Source organism: Podarcis muralis, chromosome 7, assembly GCF_964188315.1.
Source record: "Podarcis muralis chromosome 7, rPodMur119.hap1.1, whole genome shotgun sequence".
NCBI lineage: Eukaryota > Metazoa > Chordata > Lepidosauria > Squamata > Lacertidae > Podarcis > Podarcis muralis.
In genome coordinates this window covers 13193790-13216608 of record NC_135661.1, presented here as the reverse complement: position 1 = coordinate 13216608, position 22819 = coordinate 13193790, and the positions used below count along the sequence as shown (strand labels likewise).

The following is a 22819-nucleotide window of genomic DNA, read 5'->3' as shown; positions in this document are numbered from 1 at the left end:
AACAAAACTGTATTATGCCTGGGCAACAACTTCTAAATAGAATTAACTTAGCCTCCCTGAAACCTATGCCCCATCAGTCCGTTGTAGCGTGGCCAGGCTAGTGGAGGTTCGTAGGATTTGGATTCCTAAACCATTGGAAGGTGCCAAGCCAATGAAGGCTGCAAGAACAACTTGAACTTGAACATAGCCTTGTATATTTTCCTTACTTATTTTGTACCACTACTGTGTACTGCTTAGTAGAGGCTGCTTTAACAATACTGTTATAAAGTTTTAGCAGGATTTGTAAATCAAAAGAGTGTTTGTGGAAGCCAAGTGTTTCATGCACCTGTGCTTGTGAAATCTATTACTCCCACCATCAGCTACTGAGCACTGCAGTGCTCAGTGCCACTACAAACACACACACACAATTTAAAAAGCAAAAGATTTTCAGCCCCAGAGCTATTACATTGCTACTATAGTAACATTTATAGTCTAATAAATTTTTGAACCTCTTCCTTTTGTGTTGTGCTCATGAAAATCATGTTCATCTTCAAGAGCCAATTCAGTATTTTGCTAAGGATTCTCAGATTTATACCATCTAAAATGACTTGGGTGCTGTAAGTCAGGATTCCACACCACACCATGATGCCCCTGTAGATACTTTAGACTACAATTCCCATGACTCATGGCCAGCATAGCTGGATGATACTGGGGTTGATGGGCACTGTTGACCACATATCTAGAAGGCACCAGGTTGGAGAGAGAGAGTAATAGTGTGTTATCAGATGTAGTCACATATTGGAAATGTCAAGTGTCACAAAAAATGGGACTCTTACCAGACTGCGAAAAAACCACATGGGTCATACGGAGATTTGGTATTCAAAAAAACCTGGGGATACAAATGCCAGGGATACTATTTGGGACCTTTGGCACACAACACATATGCTTTACCACCAAGTTACTATTCTTCTTCGGCTGCTGCACAATTAAGATCCCCCTTGTCAGTGCGCACATTGGAATGCAAACGTTTGAATGCGCTATGTGAATCGCTTTTATTCAGATGCAACCTCCAAGCTCCAGTAACAGCCCATGTAAATAGCAAGCAAGCTTGAACAGGCACAGAAAAACTTCACCCAAGTTTTTGCAGGCTAACACAACACTATATCTCAAAATACTGTCTAGCTTTTGAGTCCACTCCATCTTCGAAAAAAAATGTTTAGGAACTGAGAAGTTTTGTTACGAGAGCTTCGAAAGGTCATACAAATAAGGCTTTGTAGAAAATAGCAACATCTGACTCCAGAATAGCTGTGGTATAATCCTAGCAGATAACATAGTATCTCCCGGGTTCAGCAGAAGCTGGTGAATTGAAATTGCACGATGCACACACTAAGACACATTTTGTACAATGAACACACACACTTGGCCCTCAGTTACAGCTTCCTACTGGGTTTGAGAGATAGCACAATCACTCCCCTCCATTCTAACCCCAAGCTTGGTTCCTGCACATAAATGAAGACGCTTAAATGATCGGAATCATAATGTATCATGTTGGACCCTTTTGCCTTGGAAAAAATTTGCTTTAAAATAAATACTCCAGAGCGAGACTCTGATGCCCTTTCAGCCAATAAATAAATATTGCATTGTCCCTTAGGCTGTGTTTGGGAAGAGATTTGGAATGCTGCTGCTGCTTGCCCCTCGGAAGTCCAGCATTAGGCACTTAGGGCTTCCAGCTCCTGAGGCCGCCACAATTTTTTTGCAGCAATGATGGTGTTCTTCATGAGCATGGCAACTGTCATGGGCCCAACCCCACCAGGGACTGGAGTGATGTAGCTGGCTTTCTGCTTCACACCTGGAGAAAAGGAGGAAAGGAGATAATGGAGCACAGAAGGAAAACAAGTGTCAAAAGCCCGAGGAGGAGGCTGCAAGCAGGACAAAGGCAAATCAAGGACAAAATTGTTGCTATATTTCTATACTGCCCTTCACCCAAGGATGAAAAGGCAGTTTACAATATAAAAACATAAAAATGTGTACCATAGGTAAAGGTAAAGGTACCCCTGCCCGTACGGGCCAGTCTTGACAGACTCTGGGGTTGTGCGCCCATCTCACTTAAGAGGCCAGGGGCCAGCGCTGTCCGGAGACACTTCCGGGTCACGTGGCCAGCGTGACAAGCTGCATCTGGTGAGCCAGCACAGCCCACAGAAACGCCGTTTACCTTCCCGCTAGTAAGCGGTCCCTATTTATCTACTTGCACCCGGGGGTGCTTTCGAACTGCTAGGTTGGCAGGCGCTGGGACCGAGCAACGGGAGCGCACCCCGCCGCGGGGATTCGAACCGCCGACCTTTCGATCGGCAAGCCCTAGGCGCTGAGGCTTTTACCCACAGCGCCACCCGCGTCCCGCGGGTGTTTGTACCATAGTAACAAACAAAAACAATCCCACACACAGTTTAAAAGGCCACAGATTGTCCAATTTGTTTAATTAGCCAAAGGCCTGGGAGAAGAGGAATGTTTTCGCCTGGCACTTAAAGATACGTAACAACGGCATCAGGCAAGTCTCCATGGCGAGAGTATTCCACAGGCAGAGAGCCATCACAGAAGATGGGGGGTGCAGAGGGTGGCTGCCCCAAAGAAGCTAATCCTGAAATCTCTGCTGGGAAAGGCTGTGGTGACACAACAGTGTGAATGTTGGGGCAAGGGGACCAAGCAGGGCAAAGTAAGAGCCACAGGTGCTGCTGACAGCACTACTGCCACTTCCCCTGACCACTGGAAAGCCACCCTAGACCTCTCCCACATTCAGAGACCTCTGAGCTTTTGTCTCCATGCTAGTTGCCAAATAAAACAAAAACAAAGTATCTAAAATTTCGCATTGTGAGATAACATACCCATAATTTGTATCCTATAAGAGGTTCAGAATCCTTATTAACCTTTACCAAAAAAAAAAAAATCCTAATGAGCTACAGTGTCCTTGGTAATTGGTAGGGGAAGTCCTGCGAGGGCAACAGTGGAAGAAGAGTTTGGATTTGATATCCCACTTTATCACTACCCAAAGGAGTCTCAAAGCAGCTAACATTCTCCTTTCCCTTCCTTTCCCACAACAAACACTCTGTGGGGTGAGTGGGGCTGAGAGACTTCAGAGAAGTGTGACTGGCCCAAGGTCACCCAGCTCACCAGATTATGAGTCTACCGCTCTTAACCACTACACCACACTGGCTCTCAGGAAAGGGAGTCAGGCCCTTTTGCCAGAAGCCCCAAACCACACAGTGGTGTACATTCAGGAGGAGTTCTGGGCAGCTACCCATCCTTACATTACAAAAAAACTGGCCAGATCCAGGTGTTTTTCTGTCGGGTAAACTGTCTTAATACGTTAGCTAAGCTGATATTTACAGTATCAAGAGCTGCATGTGCTGAAGCTTTCAGAAATTTGAACTCCTGCCATTACTCGCTGAAACAAGGTCACACGCAAGAGTCCACTCCGTGCTGCCAAGAGCACGCATCAGATTCAAAATTCGCAGCCCACCAGCTGCTCCATCCAACACAGAAGTTGCAGGATGAAGTTACAAGGAAGAATTACAATCTTTTTTTATGTAAGATATCAAGTAACCGGATATATTCTGCATCAAGCTAACCCACTGCCTTATAGGAGAAGCTATGCAGCTCGTTCAAAACTGCAACCCTCCCAAGGATAGCTGAGACAGCAGGAGCCTATCTGCCTAACCCAGCCTTCCCCAACCCGGCGCTCTCAGTATGTTTTGAACTACAATTCCCATCAGCCCCAGTCAGAACAAGATGGATGGGAGGCATACTCCAAAACAACTGCATGGCGTCAGGTGGCCTAAGGCAAGGCAAGATCAGTCACTGTGAGGACTGGGGGTCCAAATACAAAGCACCCTGCTTACCTTCAAAATCCACATCTCCAACAAGTTTTGGTTTTGCAGTAACAGGGTCCCGGACTCGGTTTATGCCAACGTCAATAACCGCAGCTCCCTCTTTGATCATATCGGCTGTAATCAGATTAGGGATGCCTGCAATGCAACATTTCAGGGGTTAACATTTTAATTCATTCACTTTCATTTCTGCATGTAACATCTAAGGCAGCTACTGATCTTCATTTAATGCAGCCACAGGCAGACGTCCACAGGACAAAGCCCGAGAGCTTGACAAAGGGTGCCTGCCATCCATCGTAACATAGGGCAGCCATTGCAAGCCAGTAGCCATCTGCTTGAAGCAGCATGTGAAATTCCACAGGCAGAAGCGTCGGCATTCAGACTCCTAGCGGAAGCCTTCCTAGTTATTCTTAGCATGGCCACTACAGGAATGGCAGCCGTGTTCTTCCAAGGGCTTCGGCTTTCAGGCTGTTTTTCTTAAAGAAGACACCCAGAATCTTACCTGCAGCTGCAACCACAATGTCAGCAAGAATCGTGTGCTGCTTGAGCTGTTCCTTTGGAGTGTAGCGGTGAGAGATGGTTACTGTTGCATCCCCTGAAAAGAGAAGTTACAGTCAGAACAGGACACACCGGGCCTCCTCAAACGGCCTTCGGAAGGGCAAGCGGCAGCTAGGGAGGTGGAATGGGGCTGCATCTCATCTGGCAATTCGCCACATGCTCCTACCACCCACAGAGTCTGCACTCCTCGCACCTGCCTCATGAAACAGTTTGGGTTTGATTACTTTGTATACTCCCACTAAGAGGTCCAGCAAGACCTCCCAGCGCCTCAAGAAAAAGCGCATTAAAAAACAACAGTTTAACGATTCGGAGTTAAAGGCTTCAGCTGAAGGGGAAATGTGGGTCAGGCATACCTTCCATATAACACAAGGGTTATATGGGCAACATGCAGGCAGTGGGTGGAGCAACAAGTGTGGTTCTTAACTTTGTACTGTAAAAGCCAGTTTTGCACATGCAGCCCCCACCCCTACAAAACCCCCCACCCTTTTCTATCCAGGCAAGGAAGAGGCAGTATCACAGTGGACCTGTCAGTCCGGGGCCACACAGCAACAAGAACTCGCAGCAAACATGACTTGCTGCCTCCTGCAAAGATCAGAAAAGCCTCCGTCTCACCAGGAAAGTGGACCAAGAGGGAAAGAATCCCTGGGAAAAGCAGCTTGCACTTGAAGGCCCCCCAGACCCTCACCTCCGGGGCGCTCGTGCCGCCCATCCGTATGAAGCAGCATCGCAATGGGCATCCCCACGTTCTTTGACCGTCCAGCCACAACCACATTCTTGCCGAGGGTCGGAATCCCTGCAACATAGCACACCCAAGTCAGGCTCTGCCTTCTTTCAAGCGACTCAAGGTCAGCAGTATTTGTACACAAAACCTACCCGTTCTCTTGATGATTTCCCACACGCCCCAAGGTGTCGCTGGCAGCATGGAGTACTGGTCAAGGCACATCCGGCCCACATTCACCACATGGAAGCCATCCACATCTTTCTCTGGGTTCACAGCATTGCAGACCTTCCTCTCATCAATATGCTCTGGAGGGAAAGGGGGGGCGGGAAGAGAGATTTTAGTGCAAGGAGTCAGATGTATGTAATCCCAGGAACAGGATGAACGGAGGGGGAAATCAGAAGCTGACACTTATGGGTATGTGTCTAGGGATGCTGGATGAAGAGCTTCTCCTAAAGCACCACACTCACCAGGCAAAGGGAGCTGAACCAGGAGGCCATCTACATTTCTGTCATTGTTTAGCTTGCTGATTAAATCAAGCAACTCCTCTTCAGTGATGGAGGCTGGCTTCAGGATCGTTTCGCTGCTGATTCCTACAAGTACCAAAAGTGATGAAAGAGGGTCAAAAGACAATTGAAGCTGGTAAACCATACTTCATGAGTATAAGTCAATGAATGGCTCCAGTGTGAACTTTATTCTGTTTTATTTGGGGGGCAGGAGGGGAGAAATCAAATAGAATCCTGGTCCAAAGCCATTTACAATTTTTTCAAAAAGTCATTTTGGAGGAAAAATACAGGAGAGAAGGAACACAATAGGCAAACAGCAGCACACAGAACATTAAGATACGGAATAGATCCGGATGGAAACGCAGAATACAATAGATTTCAAAATGTTTGTTAGAAAAGTATTCTGAAGAACAAAAGAAATAATAGATGCAGTGAGCAACACCACATTTTGGCTTTCCTAGTGAAAAGTGTCCTGGACTATGGGGAAGGGCTTTTAATTGTGACATCGTCCACGAGTTGGTGAAGCCCAAGTGTCTTTATATATGATCCTACATCTGGACAGACAGTGAGCCTGTGCCTTTTGCCCCTGGTTAGCACTTCCCCTCCCAAAACACTTAGCAGGCTTGCAAACTATGCAAGGGAACTGCTGGAGCCAGCTAAATGAAGCCATGAATACCAGAGTTGCTTAACAGTGCAAAAATGTTGTGTACATTCTTTAGGATACATGAGGCCCACTGTCCTCATGTCAAACTACAGCAAGAGTGGATGAGGCAGTGAAGATCCAGTAACTGCAATCTGACCAGTGAAATGAAAACCTCAAGTGGCTGCCAAGCCCTGGGGTCTTTCTCCTTTTACATTTTCCATTCAAAAGTCACATCTAGAGTGAAGCCCCAAAAGCAACTGCTGCCTAGACAGAGTTCTGACAAAGCTCAGCAACCCAAAATATTGTTTTAAAGCTTTAGATCTCTGCTGTTGCTACTAATACCACCATAGTAGCAGGAAGTGCTGAAGAGGCAACACCTGCTGCATTTTTCAGCTTGAAACTTTTCAAGTCCTACTTCAATTTCCCACCTCAAGCTTTGAAACAATTACTGACGCAAAAGTGAAGCTGGATTATTAGAGCAGCAGCATTAGGGATGAGATGGCAGAAGCCAGAGAAAACAAAATTAAGTGGACTGTGGTGGGGGAGAGACAGTTTTGGCCAAACCCTGCTGCAGTCTGCCATATAGCTGAAAGGCCCACCCGTCTGCACCCCAGCCCCTTCACTGAGGAGGCCTGCAGATCAGCAGCTGAGCACTTGCTTTGCATGCAAAAGATCCCAGGTTCAGTCTTGGGTGTGTCCAGGTAGGGCCGAGAAGGCTGCCTCTCTTAAACCCTGGGGATCACTTGCAGCCAGTATTCCTGAGGTAAGGCGAGGTTACACTGCTCAAAACGAAGGGCCTCTGAGGAAGCAGCAGCTGAGACAGGCTCCAGGAGATGGTCAGGAGGAGAGACAAGCCAAGCTGAGTTGTGGGGACTGACACTCATCTGAGACCCTTTTTCTGCCAGCAACTAATACTGCAGAAGACCCAGGCCAGGAAAGACATACCTACATCAGCCGCAGCCTTAGTTTTGTTCAGGACATAGGAGTGGCTGGCGGGGTTTTCACCAACTAGAACCACACTGAGATGGGGCCTTTTGTTTCCATCTGCAACCCACTGCTCCACTTCATGGCGGGCTTCTTGCCTGATCTGCCGTGCCAGCTTCCTCCCAGAAATGACAACTGCTTCATTCCTGCAAGCAGAGAGTTTTTAAAGCATTTGATCCCAAAAAAGCTTAGGAGTGTCTTGTTGGAAATTCATTACTTCTCCACAGAGCAGCTTACACTTATTCCGAGGCTATCTGACCCAACACATAAAGGTTCACAGATCTCATGGGAGACAGGAGCCTAACAAAAGGACAGGGACATGGGGGGGGGGGCAGCCGAATGCATGCGCTCTACAGCCAACAGTTGGCAAAATGGAGCAAGAATGCAAGGGAGCTAAAAACTTCACACGAACAACTGCCACAAAGGCATTACATAACTTCAGAGGCACTATGAAGAGTAAGAGAAGGATGACCTCCAGAACAAGATCAGGCCTTCTCTTGCTCTAAAAAATAGAAAATGCCCAATTCTACATGCAATTGCCACTGCAGTATCAGTAGAATGACTTCACAGAGCCCATTTGGAATAACATTTTAATATATTCAGACAAAAGCATTTTACTTAAGCTACTATCTCTGTGCAGGATATTTTGGTGCAGCCTCAGAAGCAAGTTTCACTTCTTGCTGCAGTGAGGCAGGAAACCCCCTTGCTGCTACTGTGAGCCAACCATGCTGGGGTTTTGGCTAACATGCAATGGGTCTTGGTGAATCAGGTACACTGATACCCACAGGGCAAATCTGCTGTGGAAAGAGATCATCTTTCTCTCACATTCCTTTTGCACACTCTTCAAACTTCCAGAGTCTCAAAAAGTGCCTGGGAAACTTGTTTTCCCAACACCAACCAAGTTCTCAAAGCTGTTTTTCATGAAGTGGGGAAGGTGCAACTGCGCTCTGCAGAATATTATCCAGCAGACCAGGCTTCCTCAAGCGATAAGAGCACCAGGGAGAGAGAAAGATGACAGGTGCCCCTTTTCCAATTAAGGCTCCACACTTTGCCCTTGAAAGTCTTGGGACCCACACCCTCCACTTCAGCAGGTTTCTAGGGATAGGATTCAGTACTCCTTTTCAAGCAACGACTATTTATGTCTTTACTTAATAGCCCACCTTTTTTCTCCAAAGCGCTCAAGGCAGCGCATGTGGTTCTCCCCCCCGCCCCCTGGTATAATCTCCCATAACAACCCTGCGAGGTAGGGTGGGCTGAGAGACAGTGAACTGGCCCAACACTAACCATTACACAACACACTGCACCTCCAACTCTTTGCTCCTGGAAGCCTTGGGGCGCCCCTGCGCCTCCGATGCCCATGATACTGATGATAAAGCATTCCCGTGACCCGCCCCATCAGAGGCACAGAAGCAACCCCGGGCTGGCGGCGCGAAACTCCGCGGCGGCGGCAGCAGCAGCTCCGGGCCGAGCCATGCAAGCGGCCGGGGCGATTTCATCAGCCTGCCGCCCTCCGCGCCGCCGCCAGGGGGAGTGGCGCCACGACGCCGGCCGGCCCGCCCGCCCGGGAGGGGCTCCCCGAGGGAAGCAGCGGGGCAGAGATGGGCCGGGGGGGAGGGGGTCCCGGGGGGGGGTCGCTGCCAGCCCCCCCTGCCCCCTTTCCTCTCCCAAGGCGGCGGCCGGGCGGAGACAGGGACACGCGGGGGGAAGAGAGGGGGAAGCCTCGAACTGGCCATTATCACCCTCCTCCTCCTTCTCCTCAGGTAGTCTGCGCCCGGCCAGGGAGGCTCCACCGCCCGACAGACGACCCCGCCTACCTGGGCGCCGTGAGGTGGAGCCGGCGAGTCCCCCGCGGGCCGGGCAGGCGCGGGCAGCAGCAAGGGGCGGCGGGGCCGGCCGAGGCGGCTCGGGCCAGGATCCGGAAGAGCGGGAGCGCGGAGGCGGTTGCCATGGCGACAGTGCTCGGCAACGCGGGCGAAGAGCGAGGGGCGAGGAAGCGGCCGCCGGTTCCAGAGCAAGGCCTTATAAAGGCTCCGCCCCGCCCCGTTTCCCAAGCCGGCCTCGCCGCCATTGGCTGCAAAGGGGAATGACGCGGTCCGGCGAGGGGAGAGTCGCGGCTGCCCTGATTGGGCGAGGGCCGGGAATGACGCCAATGCAGGGCGGGGGGCTTCCGAGGAGCGCTCCGTGGCTTCTACTGTAAGCGGCGGGGGAAAGGCTGATGCAACCCGGAAAGGAGGGACCAGGGGGCGGGCTTAAACGGGCATCGAAAGTCCTGATTGGTCAACGCAGGAAAGAAGAGCGCGTTTACAGGTCCTGAAATAAAGCAATCTGAGGGAAGGGGCGGGACCGTGCCTAGTACAGGCAGGGCAGCGCCTCCTTCTCTTTTCCTTTGCTCTGAAAGGGGAAGTTTCCATTGCGGAGTCGGGACGAGTTTTTTATCACGGCTTTAGTAGCGTATCTTCCTGTGTGTTTAGTTCTCGGTGCAAAAATAGCTAATACTACCGGTATTCTAAGCTGCCCCAACAGAAGTCGAGGGTCCAGGTCAAGAAAAGGCATTTGTTGTTTAGTCGTTTAGTGGTGTCCGACTCTTCGTGACCCCATGGACCAGAGCACACCAGGCACTCCTGTCTTCCACCGCCTCCCGCAGTTTGGTCAAACTCATGCTGGTAGCTTCGAGAACACTGTCCAACCATCTCGTCCTCTGTCGCCCCCTTCTCCTTGTGCCCTCCATCTTTCCCAGCATCAGTGTCTTCTCCAGGGAGTCTTCTCTTCTCATGAGGTGGCCAAAGTACAGGAGCCTCAGCTTCACTATCTGTCCTTCCAGTGAGCACTCAGGGCTGATTTCCTTCAGAATGGATGCGTTTGATCTTCCTGCAGTCCATGGGACTCTCAAGAGTCTCCTCCAGCACCACAGTTCAAAAGCATCAATTCTTCGGCGATCAGCCTTCTTTATGGTCCAGCTCTCACTTCCATACATTACCACTGGGAAAACCAGAGCTTGAACTATACGGACCTTTGTCGGCAAGGTGATGTCTCTGCTTTTAAAGATGCTGTCTAGGTTTGTCATTGCTTTTCTCCCAAGAAAGGGGGGCCTTTTAATTTTGTGACTGCTGTCACCATCTGCAGTGATCATGGAGCCCAAGAAAGTAAAATCTCTCACTGCCTCCATTTCCTCCCCTTCTATTTGCCAGGTGATGGGACCAGTGGCCATGATCTTCGTTTTTTTGATGTTGAATTTCAGACCATATTTTGTGCTCTCTTTCACCCTCATTAAAAGGTTAATTCCTCCTCACTTCCTGCCATCAAGGTTGTGTCATCTGCATATCTGAGGTTGTTGATATTTCTTCCAGCAATCTTAATTCCATTTTGGGATTTATCCAGTCCAGGCTTTCGCATGATGAATTAAATATAAGTTAAATAAGCAAGGAGACAATATACAGCCTTGCCGTACTCCTTCCCCAATTTTGAACCAATCAGTTGTTCCATATCCAGTTCTAACTGTAGCTTCTTGTCCCACACAGAGATTTCTCAGGAGACAGATGAGGTGATCAGGCACTCCCATTTCTTTAAGAACTTGCCATAGTTTGCTGTGGTCGACACAGTCAAAGGCTTTTGCGTAGTCAATGAAGCAGAAGTAGATGTCTTTCTGGAACTCTCTAGCTTTCTCCATAATCCACCACATGTTTGCAATTTGGACTCTGGTTCCTCTGCCCATTCGAAATCCAGCTTGCACTTCTGGGAGTTCTCAGTCCACATGCTGCTTAAGCCTGCCTTGTTGAATTTTAAGCATAACCTTGCTAGCGTGTACTGTGTCCAGTTCTGGGCACCACAATTTAGTAAGGATGTTGACAAGCCGGAACATGTGCAGAGGAGAGCAACCAATATAACCAAGGGTCTGGAAACTGTTGTAGAAAAATAGGGGGTTGGCTTTTGCTGCCCAATTCCCCAAGGGACTCTTGAGTCCCATAAGTCCATGATCGGTCAGACAAGGATGGATGGAGGCAGGATCTAGTGAAAGCAAGGCAGATTTTATTTTTCTATTGCAACAGGGTTCCCCACCTCCTTGCAGGGAGGCGAGAGACCCAGAACAAAGGAGTGCACGCCCCTTTATAGATGTTGCCCAACCCATTAGCCAAACACTATGCACTAAAAGCATCAAATATATATATCACAGAAAGAGGCAGTCTACACAGAAATTTGATTGTGTGGCTTCTCTCCTTTCTGCCAGGATACCTGATGCTTTACTGATAGCTTTACCTGGGCAGTCTGGCCATTCTTTTGAGATGGTAAATACTTTGGGTCTCATCCAGGTGCCAGGCCCACGGCTATTCATACACAAAATATGCCCTTAAGACAGGATTTGAAAGTGAAAGAACTATTGGGAAAGTTTCTCTTCTGCAGAGGAAATATTTAGTCGAGAGTCAGGATGGCTTTTGGGGATTGTTCTGTGTGCTAAACCAATGTGTAATTTTCTCAGAAAATATTTCCTATATTTTGAAGGGTGAAGGATTGGTTTTCTGTGAAGTGTGTGTCTGCTATGTGTGCGCACTCTAAATTTTATAACAATTCCAAGCCTTATGAGAGCCAGTGTGGTGTAGTGGTTAAGAGCGGTAGTCTGCTAATCTGGGGAACCGGGTTCGCGTCTCCGCTCCTCCACTTGCAGCTGCTGGGTGACCTTGGGCTAGGCAGACTTCTCTGAAGTCTCTCAGCCCCACTCACCTCACAGAGTGTTTGTTGTGGGGGAGGAAGGGAAAGGAGAATGTTAGCCGCTTTGAGACTCCTTAAAGGGAGTGAAAGGCGGGATATCAATCCAAACTCTTCTTCTCTTCTTATGAGGAATGGTTGAAGGAGCTGAGTACGTTTAGCCTGGAAGAGAGACTGAGATATGATAGCCATCTTCAAATATCTCAACGGCTGTCGCATGGAATATAGAACAAGCTTGTTTTCTCCTGCTCTGGAGGGCAGAACTCAAACCAATAGCTTCAAGTTACAAGAAAGGAAATTCCAACTAAACATCGGGAATGCACTTCCTTAGAAGGTGGTGGACTCTCCTTCCTTGGAGATTTGAAGCCAAGATTGGACGGCCAGCCATCATGGATGCTTTAGATAAGATTCCTGCTTTGCAGGGGTTGGAATCCCTTCCAACTCTACAATTCTTTGATTTTATCAAAGCCTGCTAGGCAACTGTACTCAGTGTGCATATGGATGCTTAGCCTCAGACGACCTTGCTTGATGGAAGCTCTCCTGCTGCTTTTAGTCTCCCAGGCAAGCAGGGAGAAAAAATCTCTGGAAGGCTTGGCAAAGAGCCCACTATAATATGTAACACAATTCCCAGTGGCTTTTCCCACACAGTAGCTGGTGTTAAATAAGGTCAGCGACGGAGATGTGAGAAATTTGTGCTGGGTTCTACTACCTGGTGATCTTCAGATGGTTTGGACTACAACTTCATAGAATCATAGAGTTGGAAGAGACCACAAGGGCCATCGAGTCCAACCCCCTGCCAAGCAGGAAACACCATCAGAGCACTCCTGACATATGGTTGTCAAGCCTCTGCTTAAAGACCTCCAAAGACGGAGACTCCACCACACTCCTTGGCAGCAAATTCCACTGTCGAACAGCTCTTACTGTCAGGAAGTTCTTCCTAATGTTTAGGTGGAATCTTCTTTCTTGTAGTTTGGATCCATTGCTCCGTGTCCGCTTCTCTGGAGCAGCAGAAAACAGCCTTTCTCCCTCCTCTATGTGACATCCTTTTATATATTTGAACATGGCTATCATATCACCCCTTAACCTCCTCTTCTCCAGGCTAAACATGCCCAGCTCCCTTAGCCGTTCCTCATAAGGCATCGTTTCCAGGCCTTTGACCATTTTGGTTGCCCTCCTCTGGACACGTTCCAGTTTGTCAGTGTCCTTCTTGAACTGTGGTGCCCAGAACTGGACACAGTACTCCAGGTGAGGTCTGACCAGAGCAGAATACAGTGGCACTATTACTTCCCTTGATCTAGATGCTATACTCCTATTGATGCAGCCCAGAATTGCATTGGCTTTTTTAGCTGCCGCGTCACACTGTTGGCTCATGTCAAGTTTGTGGTCAACCAAGACTCCTAGATCCTTTTCACATGTACTGCTCTCAAGCCAGGTATCACCCATCTTGTATTTGTGCCTCTCATTTTTTTTTTGCCCAAGTGCAATACTTTACATTTCTCCCTGTTAAAGTTCATCTTGTTTGTTTTGGCCCAGTTCTCTAATCTGTCAAGGTCGTTTTAAAGTGTGATCCTGTCCTCTGGGGTGTTAGCCACCCCTCCCAGTTTGGTGTCATCTGCAAATTTGATCAGGATGCCCTTGAGTCCATCATCCAAGTCGTTGATAAAGATGTTGAATAAGACTGGGCCCAACCAGCCTGAGGGCACAAAGTTGAGGAAGGGTGCTCTATGCCATGCAGAAATTAATTAATATATTTGCTGAACATGCCTGTTTGCAAAACTAATTACCATGCTCTTAATCAGCAAAGTGTGCTAAGGTGTGATTAGAAAGATATGTGCTTTGTATTTCTCAATACTCTCCACCCCCACAACACAACCACTCATTGCCTTATTCTTGCCACAAAAACATACATCTCTAGTAGTGAGTCAAATACTGCCCACTAATTGTGAAAAGCAGGTCTAACACCTGGTATTTTACATACTCGTTTTTTGCCAGAGGGCCACTCCCAGAGGTGGGAGGTAACAGTAGGACAATCTCCTCTGCCAGTAAGACCCCTGCAAGTTTCAAACTAGCCTCAAACGTTTGTAATGTGCTGAGGAGGAGGAGGAGGAGGAGAAATAATAAGAGGCAGGTAAGCTCATCTTGCTTTCCTCCTGCTTGTACCACAAAGCAAGGACGGCTCCACTCTCCCCCTTGTGGAGACTGGTTTTACACCAATATTTTCACTGTTCTCATTACAATGTGAAGCCAGTCTGTTTGCAGGCCAGTCCCCTATGTCCATCCATAGTTTCTGTTGTGCAAGTGAACAGGGACATTAACATCTTTCTGGTGCAAAATGAAGAGGTTTCTCTTCTCCCAAGCATTTGAATGTTAAGGTCATTACGGCTCCTGCAGGCATACTTTTATGGTGACCAAGTTTATCCATCGTTTCCTTTGTTTATTAAATATTAGGGGATTATATTAGTGGATTTTAGTGTGTTAATTGCCAATTTTAAATACTCTTATTTTTATAGTGTTTGAAAGTTGCTTTAAGACTCTTGCAGAAAGCAGTCAAGAAAATGAATTAATAAGTGACTAAAACTCAAGATTCTCTGATGAAACAGCTCCAAAACAAGTCTTAAGACTTCAGTGATACAGTGAAGTTATGTTTTATTTGAAGAAACACTCACATTTCTGTGATAAAGGTTGTAGCACAAGCTATGTTTTAGGATCACAGTGGGTGTTTTATAGTGCCAACAGACAATAAGTTGATACGATTCTCTCTATTAACATGACTAAAAGACAGACAAAAGTGTGTTGAGGCACAGATGTATGATCTGCTCCATCACGTTCCACAGCCATTTTGTAACATTAACCACTTAGTAGGTGGTATCCAATGCTCACATTCCATACTGTGTTCTGCCTGGCTAAGTGCTCAGAACTGTTGAGTATGAATGGCAAGTGACCACAATCAATAGCAGCTCTTAGGGGCTTCCATCTTCCTTCTCCTCTGCACCTCATTCTGCTTCCCTTTCAACACAGGCAGTTGTTGGCAAGCTCTGTATGTGGAAAAAGGGGATTCAATCCCCCAGCTGCAGTGAGTGCTGGACTGTTTATGTAATGAAAACATGCATATATCTTCCCTTCAGTTCTTGATTCCAGTGAGATTTACAGAGAACTAAACACACAGGAGGGACGCGGGTGGCGCTGTGGGTAAAACCTCAGTGCCTAGGACTTGCCGATTGTATGGTTGGCGGTTCGAATCCCCGCGGCGGGGTGAGCTCCCGTCGTTCGGTCCCAGCTCCTGCCCACCTAGCAGTTCGAAAGCACCCTTAAGTGCAAGTAGATAAATAGGTACCACTTTATAGCGGGAAGGTAAACGCCGTTTCCGTGTGCTGCGCTGGTGCTGGCTCGCCAGAGCAGCTTCATCACGCTGGCCACGTGACCCGGAAGTGTCTTCGGACAGCGCTGGCTCCCGGCCTCTTAAACGAGATGAGCGCGTAACCCTAGATTCGGACACGACTGGCCCGTACGGGCAGGGGTACCTTTACCTTTTTTAAACACACAGGAAGATACCCTATTAAAGTGGTAATTAAAAAAAAACTTGCCTTGTGTTGAGGAAACCACAGTGGTTCAAACAATTGTGAAAGTGTGGAGTATCTGCCAGTTTGAGTCTCATCTGTGTGATGAGCAGTATGGCGTTACAGGGGTATCACTATGCATGGCTTGGTTCTTGGCAAGCAAGGTTAATGTGAAGACATCCTAATGCTGCAGTGTAATTGGTGGATGTCAGCAACGTTGCCATGGTTGCTGAGGTTTATCTAATGCTGTTGCTGCATTCTCTGTGGCTTGAAGTGATGCTGTTGCCCTTTCAACTTTGCTGCAGGGCGTGCAAAGGATCCTATACCAATATTACAGTGGGTTGCATCGCAATGGTACTGGCGGTTCCCAGAGGCCACAGTGTGATATATGGCTAATTGTAGTTGCAGTCCAACAAGTCCCTTTTGTATTCCAGTGCAGCCCACTATACAATACTGTTAGAGTACAGAGCGCTTTGCAGTTAGACTGGAAGAAAACTTAAGTAGCATTTTTATTTTAGATATTCAGAATTCAACACTGCTGCTCATGCAAAAATGGCAAGATACTCTTTACCAAAGATCACACCTCATTTAACATTTCAAGAAACTAACTGCAGTAACATTCCTAGAAAGGTCAGGACAGGCAGCCCTGCTCATCACAGCTAATAAAACAATGTTGCTAGGATCATTTAACCCTAGAAAACTGTGCTGTTTGTAACAGCTGGTTTAAAGCAACCTTATTACAAGGAAGGCACTCTGTGTACAAGGCATCTGCATTCTTCTTTCAGTAATCTCTCTAAAGTTGTTGTTCTGAAATTCCTTTTCAGCTCCTCAGTTGCCATAAACCCCAGAAACAAGTGCAGCACATTTCATCTATAATTTTCCCTTGAACTTTGGCATACTTTTGCATAAAGAGGGGTGGATATCAAGGAGTACTTCTTCCTCTCTACAATATTCTTCGTTCTTTCTCTAGAGCTGTTGGCAAAAGAGACTCACACGATACTCTGACACGAGTCTTCTTGGGGAAAAGAGGTTAATCAATGCAATTAAGAGAGCTGACCTCTGCATCTGAAATAAATACTGCTTTTGAAACGAGCCTTAGGTACCCTTATTTTACAGCACATCAGCACAGTGATTTTATTTGTAGTTTGTAGATCAGAAGGAGATGGAGAAGCGTGGGAGGGTGGAAATAAAGGCATCTGGCTGTATCATGTGCTAAGCAGCATTCTCTCAGAGCCTCACCAGTTTCTGGAATATGAAAATCTTGCACGTTGTCAGCCACTCCTAGCTTCCTTGCTTGGGAACAGAAGTAAATATCCGTAGTCCATGCATTGCTTTAATTTCATCACTTAAAGCCTGGAGGAAGAAAGCATTGCAAGCAGCTACACAAAAAGTGGGGTGAAACAACCTCAAAGACCAGAAGGCAACACCCAAGCATGGTTCAAAACACCCCGTCAAGCACAGACAGAATTCAAAGTAGCAGCTTCTATTTGATCCAATGTATTTTGCTTTCAAAGTGGGGAAAGGTGCTTCTGGCCATCTGCTTATGGAATTTTAAAACCCAACTAGTTAAAAAATGAAGCTATTTGTGTCCAGGTATGGATGCTGTTTACTGCAATGCACTGAGCAGCAGGTGAATTGTTACCGACCTTCAGAGTATTCCATCTCTGTTTTTGTTACTATTATTTATTGTAACTGTTGGTCAGTTTATCTTGTCCAAGGCAACCCAAAACAACTTATAAGCATGCTCTAAACATCTGGCCATACAAAAATTTATTCTACTGCTTGTATTAGCTCATCTCAACTAAGGTCAAAGACTTGAACAATTAAGTTAATTCAAAGAAAATGGAATAGGGAACAGTCTGGGGGAGCTTGAACAGAAAAGAGCAGATTATCCTGCAAAATGCTTGAAACTCAAAAACTCAAGATCCAAAGCATCCATGAAACTGAAAATGTAATATAATTTCCCACACAGAGATAGACAACCCAGAATATGTTAACCTGCTTACCTGATTGACCATTTGGTGTTGCTGTACCATTCTCTTTTCCTTAAACTCTTCAGACTCTATATGGATTTCATACATTGCTCCACAGCCACCTTGACAAAATGGATTTGATTTTACCATATTTTCAGCTATTTTATTTTAACAATTCCCTATGCTCTTTTAACTTGATATCACTTTTAAATAGGGGCTTTTGGGGGGGGGGGGTGTCACACGATCAACCAGGGAAAGAAATCTACATGGTAACAGAAACCACATGACAATTTATAATAACTAACTCTACAATAGATCATTTGTGCCTTTCTGTCATGTATGATCTAGTGGAGATTGCTACACTGCAGGGGTTGGACTAGATGATCCTTGGGATGCCTTCCAACTTTACAGTTCTATAAGCCTATGATGATGGATGGTTGAGGGCAAACAAGTTGTTTATTCAATGACAAAGATCATGATGGTGGCAGAGCCTAGGTTGGGAGGCTTGTCAGTTTTGGCATTATGCACAAAGTTACACTTCCTTCAGAATAAGACGACAACGAAGACAAAGACAAAGAAGAAGAAGAAGAGGCACACATATTTGTGGTATGACAAAAAACGAGTACATAAAGGTTTTGAAAACCACACCATAAGAAGGTCTTTGATCGAAGTTTGGGAAAGATATAAAAACTTGTTGGAACCAAAAACTCCGTATTGGTTATCACCATTGGAGGCAATGAGTGTGAAAAAAATCAATATGAAAGGGGGATGGGTGACATATCAGAAGTTAATACAGAAAACAGAAGGTAAATGGAGAATGAAACCATTTGAAGGAGTTAAGGAATATGTTAATGATTGGCTGCATTACTTCCAAATTAATGAAATGTTTAAAAAAGATTTGACTTTAAGAGGTTTTGATGATAAAGAATCAAAATTCCAAAGAGAAATAATAAATAATGACTTTAAAATTCTGGAAAGAATGTATAAGCTACTATTAGAATGGTGTACAAAGGATGAAGAGGTAAAATCGGTCATGATTGACTGGGCGAAAGACTTTGGATATAATATACAAATGGAGGACTGGGAGAAATTATGGAAAGAAGGTTTAAGATTTACTGCATGTACAACAATAAAAGAAAATGTGATGAAAATGATGTATAGATGGTATGTAACAGCGGGGAAATTAGCTAAGATGTATAAGACTTGGAATAAATGTTGGAAATGTAAAGAAAAGGAAGGTACATTTTATCATATGTGGTGGGAATGTAAGAAAGTAAAAAGCTTTTGGGAATTGATATATAATGAATTGAAGAAAATGTCGAAATATACATTTGTTAAGAAACCAGAAGCTTTTTTACTTGGTATTATAGGGAATGAGATAAATAAGAAAGAAAAGAAGTTATTTTTATATGCAGTGACAGCAGCAAGAATATTGATGGCCCAGAAGTGGAAACAAGAGGAGCTACCTCCGCTAGAAGAATGGAGACTTAAAATGATGGACTATGCAGAGCTTGACAGAATGACGGGAAGGATCCGAAATCGACGAGATCAGAGATTTTCAGAAGACTGGAAAAAAATTACAGAATATATGCAAACGCTAAGTGATAATCAGATAACGTTTGTAAGTTTTAATGAAGCTCTGTGAGAAGAAATGTTAGAATATTACTAAAAAAATAAGGCTTAATATATAATAATAGTAGAAGTGTGACTTTAGGAATGTGGAAGAAGTAAAATTGTGAAGGATTTTCAGTCAGGTTGAGGGAAGTCAAAAAGAGAAAGGGGATATAATTAAGATGTATGAATTGTATAAATTTGTATTGGAAAATGAATAAAAAATATTATAAAAAGAAGAAGAGTTTGGACTTGATATCCTGCCTTTCACTCCTCTTAAGGAGTCTCAAAGCGGCTAACATTCTCCTTTCCCTTCCTCCCCCACAACAAACCCTCTGTGAGGTGAGTGGGGCTGAGAGACTTCAGAGAAGTGTGACTAGCCCAAGGTCACCCAGCAGCTGCATGTGGAGGAGCGGGGAAGCGAACCTGGTTCACCAGATTACGAGTCCACTGCTCCTAACCACTACACCATGCTGGCTCTCCAGCTCTTCAGAACACGGTGGGGTTCTCTTTGGTGCTACTTTCCTGTTAAGTTTCTCAGCTGGTGATAACAGAAGGTGCTGCTCGCCATGTTTGGGAGCTACGGAATGTGACAGTGCAATATCACTTTTATTCTGGTCTAATATGCTCCAGGGCCCAATTCAACATCCTGGCAACTACCTTCATAGTGCAGGTCCTCTATACTTTCAGGATCTTCCCATATGTTCTACCCCACTCTCAAGGGAAGCAATGCTCTGTGCCCCAGATTTCACACTAGTGCGATTTGTGGGAGCACAAAGTCAACCCTTCTCTGTGGTGTTGCCTGAACTTTGGAATATATTTCAGCAAGGAGCATATCTGGGCCACTTTGCTCTTCCTGTTTTAATAGATGACCCAAACCTGGCTTATAAAATTTATTTTATTCTAACATTTAACTTTATTTTTAAGTTTTAGGATTCATTCAATTTCATTATTGATTATAATTTTGCAGAGGTGATTTTTATTTTGTGTTCTGTGCTGTACTTTGGCAGTCAAGACGTGGTATAAAGTATTAAATAATGAAATGTTCATGACTGCAGTGGATACCAAATGAAAACTGCATTGTATTCTGCATGAGCTAAGAGGAAGGCACGTTTGGCAAATCCTCACCATGATCAACTCCTGCCCAGAAACCTATGTCCTCACTGTGGAAAGATTTGCAGCTCCAGAATTGGCCTCCACAGTCACTTACGGACACACTGTTAAGACCATATTCATGGAAAACAATCTTATTTGGCTACGAGTGATCTCCAAAGAACAACAACATGGGAAACCTAAGGCAACCAACTGCCTGTTAGTTGGACTTAGAATTTACAAGATTTGGGGGGGAATTCATCTAGCCTTTTCATTTCTCTCTACATGTTGATTCTCTAAGAGTACTGCCACTGGATTTTTCAATATACAGTACCTTTATTAAAGGCATCCAAGAGCAAAATGAGAAAAACAGTATTTCTGGCTAATGTAAACCCACAAGGTAGACTAAGGGGCACACAATGCCAACTCTTAATCTTAACCCAAAATTACAATTAACCACAAAGCAATGCCTTTCTCCAAATCTTATCTACAGAAATGATTCAGATCACAGGAAAGCCTGCAGAATGGCAAGTGTTCAGACAGAGCCTGAGGCTTTGCTAATTACCTGATATATCTACTACTTTGATAGCAGCAGCCTGAGGGAACTTTTCTTTAAGTACTTGTGCCACCCTGATTTCTCCCTCCGTCTGTGAAGCAAAGGTCCGCACTATATTGCGCAGAAGAAAATGGATCTGATGAGAAATGGAAAGAGTTTGTGTTAGTTGGGATATCGTCAGAATAAAGCCAACTATAATAATGGCAAAGGATGTAAACGTCCCTATGGGAACATGGGAAGCTGCCACCACCTGAGTCACACTGCACCTGGCTCTGTATTGCCCACAATGACTGGCAGTGGTTCTCCAGCGTTTCAGCCCCAAATCTTTCCCAACCTTACCTAGAAATGCTGTGGACTGAACCTGGGACCTTCTGCATGCTAAGGGCATGCTTCACCACTGTAAAAGGTAAAGGTAAAGGTACCCCTCCCCGTACGGGCCAGTCTTGCCAGACTCTAGGGTTGTGCGCCCATCTCACTCTATAGGCCGGGGGGCCAGCACTGTCCGCAGACACTTTCGGGTCACGTGGCCAGCGTGACAAGCTGCATCTGGCGAGCCAGCGCAGCACACGGAACACCGTTTACCTTCCCGCTAGTAAGCGGTCCCTATTCATCTACTTGCACCCAGGGGTGCTTTCGAACTGCTAGGTTGGCAGGCGCTGGGACCGAGCGACGGGAGCGCACCCCGCCGCGGGGATTCGAACTGCCGACCTTTCGATCGGCAAGCCCTAGGCGCTGAGGCTTTAACCCACAGCGCCACCCGCGTCCCTTGCTCCACCACTGACAATCCCCTAAATCACAATGGCACACACAATAAAATAAAATGCCTGGCTCTTGCTCTCCCACAAGTTATTCCGCACTGGGATCCCTACCATAGCTGTCAACTTTTCCCTTTTCTTGCGAGGAATCCTATTCGGAATAAGGGAATTTCCCTTTAAAAGGGGGAAAGTTGACAGCTATGATCCCTACCAAGAATAAACCAGAAACGCGACGCAGAATAAACCAGAAACTCGGGGGGGGGCGGGGAAGGGGGGAACCATGCGCAACGTCAGACAGCAGGCTCCCCGAGCCCGAGCCTTATTGCCCGGGGGCGGGAAGGCAAAGGAGGGGCTCTCCTCGTCCTTGGGGCGACTGCGCTGCTCCAGAGCCGAGGGCGTCGGGGGCCCCACACCGCCTGGGCCGGCGGGGGCCGAGGAGCGGGCTTGGGCGGCGCTGCCCGCCCCCCCCCCCCGCTCCAGGGCCTCCGGCGAAGAGCGCCGCCAAGGAGGCCGCAGCTCTCCGCCCGCAGATCACCGACCTTCCCCCGACAAGCGGCCATCCTCGCTACGGCGGCAGCCATCGCGCCGTTGCGTCAGAGGGGAGCGCGTCTTGGAGGCGCTGGAAGATGACGTTCCGCGCGTGCGCCGTGCAGCTGGGTTTCTCCTCTCGGCTCTTCTCAAGAGCACAGAGTTAGGAAACGGGTAGAGTCGCAATGCCGCCCCTTCTTCCGGCTCTCCCAAGAGCATAGAGTTAACAAGGGAAATCTCGGAGCAGAAGGTTCTCTCCCCTCCGCCGAAGGAGAGGCCACCACCTTCCAGGCGGTCCTACTCCATATACTCAGTCGGCGGAACGGGCTCTGCCGCTGGTGCCACGTGGGACCTCCACCTTGCAGGGCGGCAACACCTGCACGTTGGAACTCCCCGCCTATTGACATCAGGCAGATGCCTTCACAGGGTGCTTGCCAGAGCCTGCTAAAAAACCATTTTTGTTTAGACTAGCCTACCCAGATGCTTGGGACGCTGGTGGCGCTGGGGGTTAAACCACAGAGCCTAGGACTTGCCGATCAGAAGGTTGGTGGTTCGAATCCCCACGACGGGGTGAGCTCCCGTTGCTCGGTCCCTGCTCCTGCCAACCTAGCAGTTCGAAAGCACGTCAAGTGCAAGTAGATAAATAGGTACCACTCCGGCAGGAAGGTAAATGGCGTTTCCGTGCGCTGCTCTGGTTCGCCAGAAGCGGCTTAGTCATGCTGGCCACATGACCCGGAAGCTGTATGCTGGCTCCCTCGGCCAGTAAAGCGAGATGAG

The 22819-nt window shown here is 46.9% G+C and overlaps 2 protein-coding genes across 6 annotated transcripts; both read right to left on the bottom strand.

The window, feature by feature from the left end:
• Positions 1–1012: 1012 nt before the first annotated feature.
• On the bottom strand, positions 1013–9278 carry MTHFD2 (methylenetetrahydrofolate dehydrogenase (NADP+ dependent) 2, methenyltetrahydrofolate cyclohydrolase). 3 transcript variants are annotated; one of them, XM_028741107.2, is made up of 8 exons: positions 9084–9278; positions 7231–7415; positions 5607–5729; positions 5292–5444; positions 5104–5211; positions 4363–4455; positions 3873–3998; positions 1013–1828 (listed from the first exon to the last, which is right to left on the bottom strand). In XM_028741107.2, exons 1-8 carry the CDS (start codon positions 9215–9217, stop codon positions 1689–1691), a joined length of 1062 nt encoding a protein of 353 aa, XP_028596940.2. In that variant the 5' UTR covers positions 9218–9278; the 3' UTR covers positions 1013–1688. The 3 variants fall into 3 exon arrangements, with proteins under 3 accessions (XP_028596940.2, XP_028596941.1, XP_028596942.1); XM_028741108.2 differs by lacking the exon at positions 9084–9278 and adding an exon at positions 8574–8732; XM_028741109.2 differs by lacking the exon at positions 9084–9278 and adding an exon at positions 8430–8476.
• Positions 9279–14599: 5321 nt separating this feature from the next.
• Positions 14600–22176, bottom strand: BOLA3 (bolA family member 3). 3 transcript variants are annotated; one of them, XM_028741113.2, is made up of 5 exons: positions 22054–22176; positions 20769–20895; positions 17534–17622; positions 16767–16880; positions 14600–15497 (listed from the first exon to the last, which is right to left on the bottom strand). In XM_028741113.2, exons 1-4 carry the CDS (start codon positions 22093–22095, stop codon positions 16809–16811), a joined length of 330 nt encoding a protein of 109 aa, XP_028596946.2. In that variant the 5' UTR covers positions 22096–22176; the 3' UTR covers positions 14600–15497; positions 16767–16808. The 3 variants fall into 3 exon arrangements, with proteins under 3 accessions (XP_028596946.2, XP_028596945.2, XP_028596944.2); XM_028741112.2 differs by having other exon boundaries at positions 14600–15005; XM_028741111.2 differs by lacking the exon at positions 14600–15497 and having other exon boundaries at positions 16019–16880.
• Positions 22177–22819: the final 643 nt, after the last annotated feature.

Coding starts and splice junctions, on each gene's coding strand:
- MTHFD2 (XM_028741107.2), bottom strand. CDS start 9,217: ATGGCAACCGCCTCCGCGCTCCCGCTCTTCCGGATCCTGGCCCGAGCC. Junction 5,212..5,291: donor GGAAATCATCAAGAGAACGG/GTAGGTTTTGTG, acceptor GCTATGTTGCAG/GGATTCCGACCCTCGGCAAG. Junction 3,999..4,362: donor CATTGTGGTTGCAGCTGCAG/GTAAGATTCTGG, acceptor GTTGCATTGCAG/GCATCCCTAATCTGATTACA.
- BOLA3 (XM_028741113.2), bottom strand. CDS start 22,095: ATGGCTGCCGCCGTAGCGAGGATGGCCGCTTGTCGGGGGAAG. Junction 20,896..22,053: donor TGGCCGCTTGTCGGGGGAAG/GTCGGTGATCTG, acceptor ATTTCTCATCAG/ATCCATTTTCTTCTGCGCAA. Junction 16,881..17,533: donor AACACCAAATGGTCAATCAG/GTAAGCAGGTTA, acceptor TTCTTCCTCCAG/GCTTTAAGTGATGAAATTAA.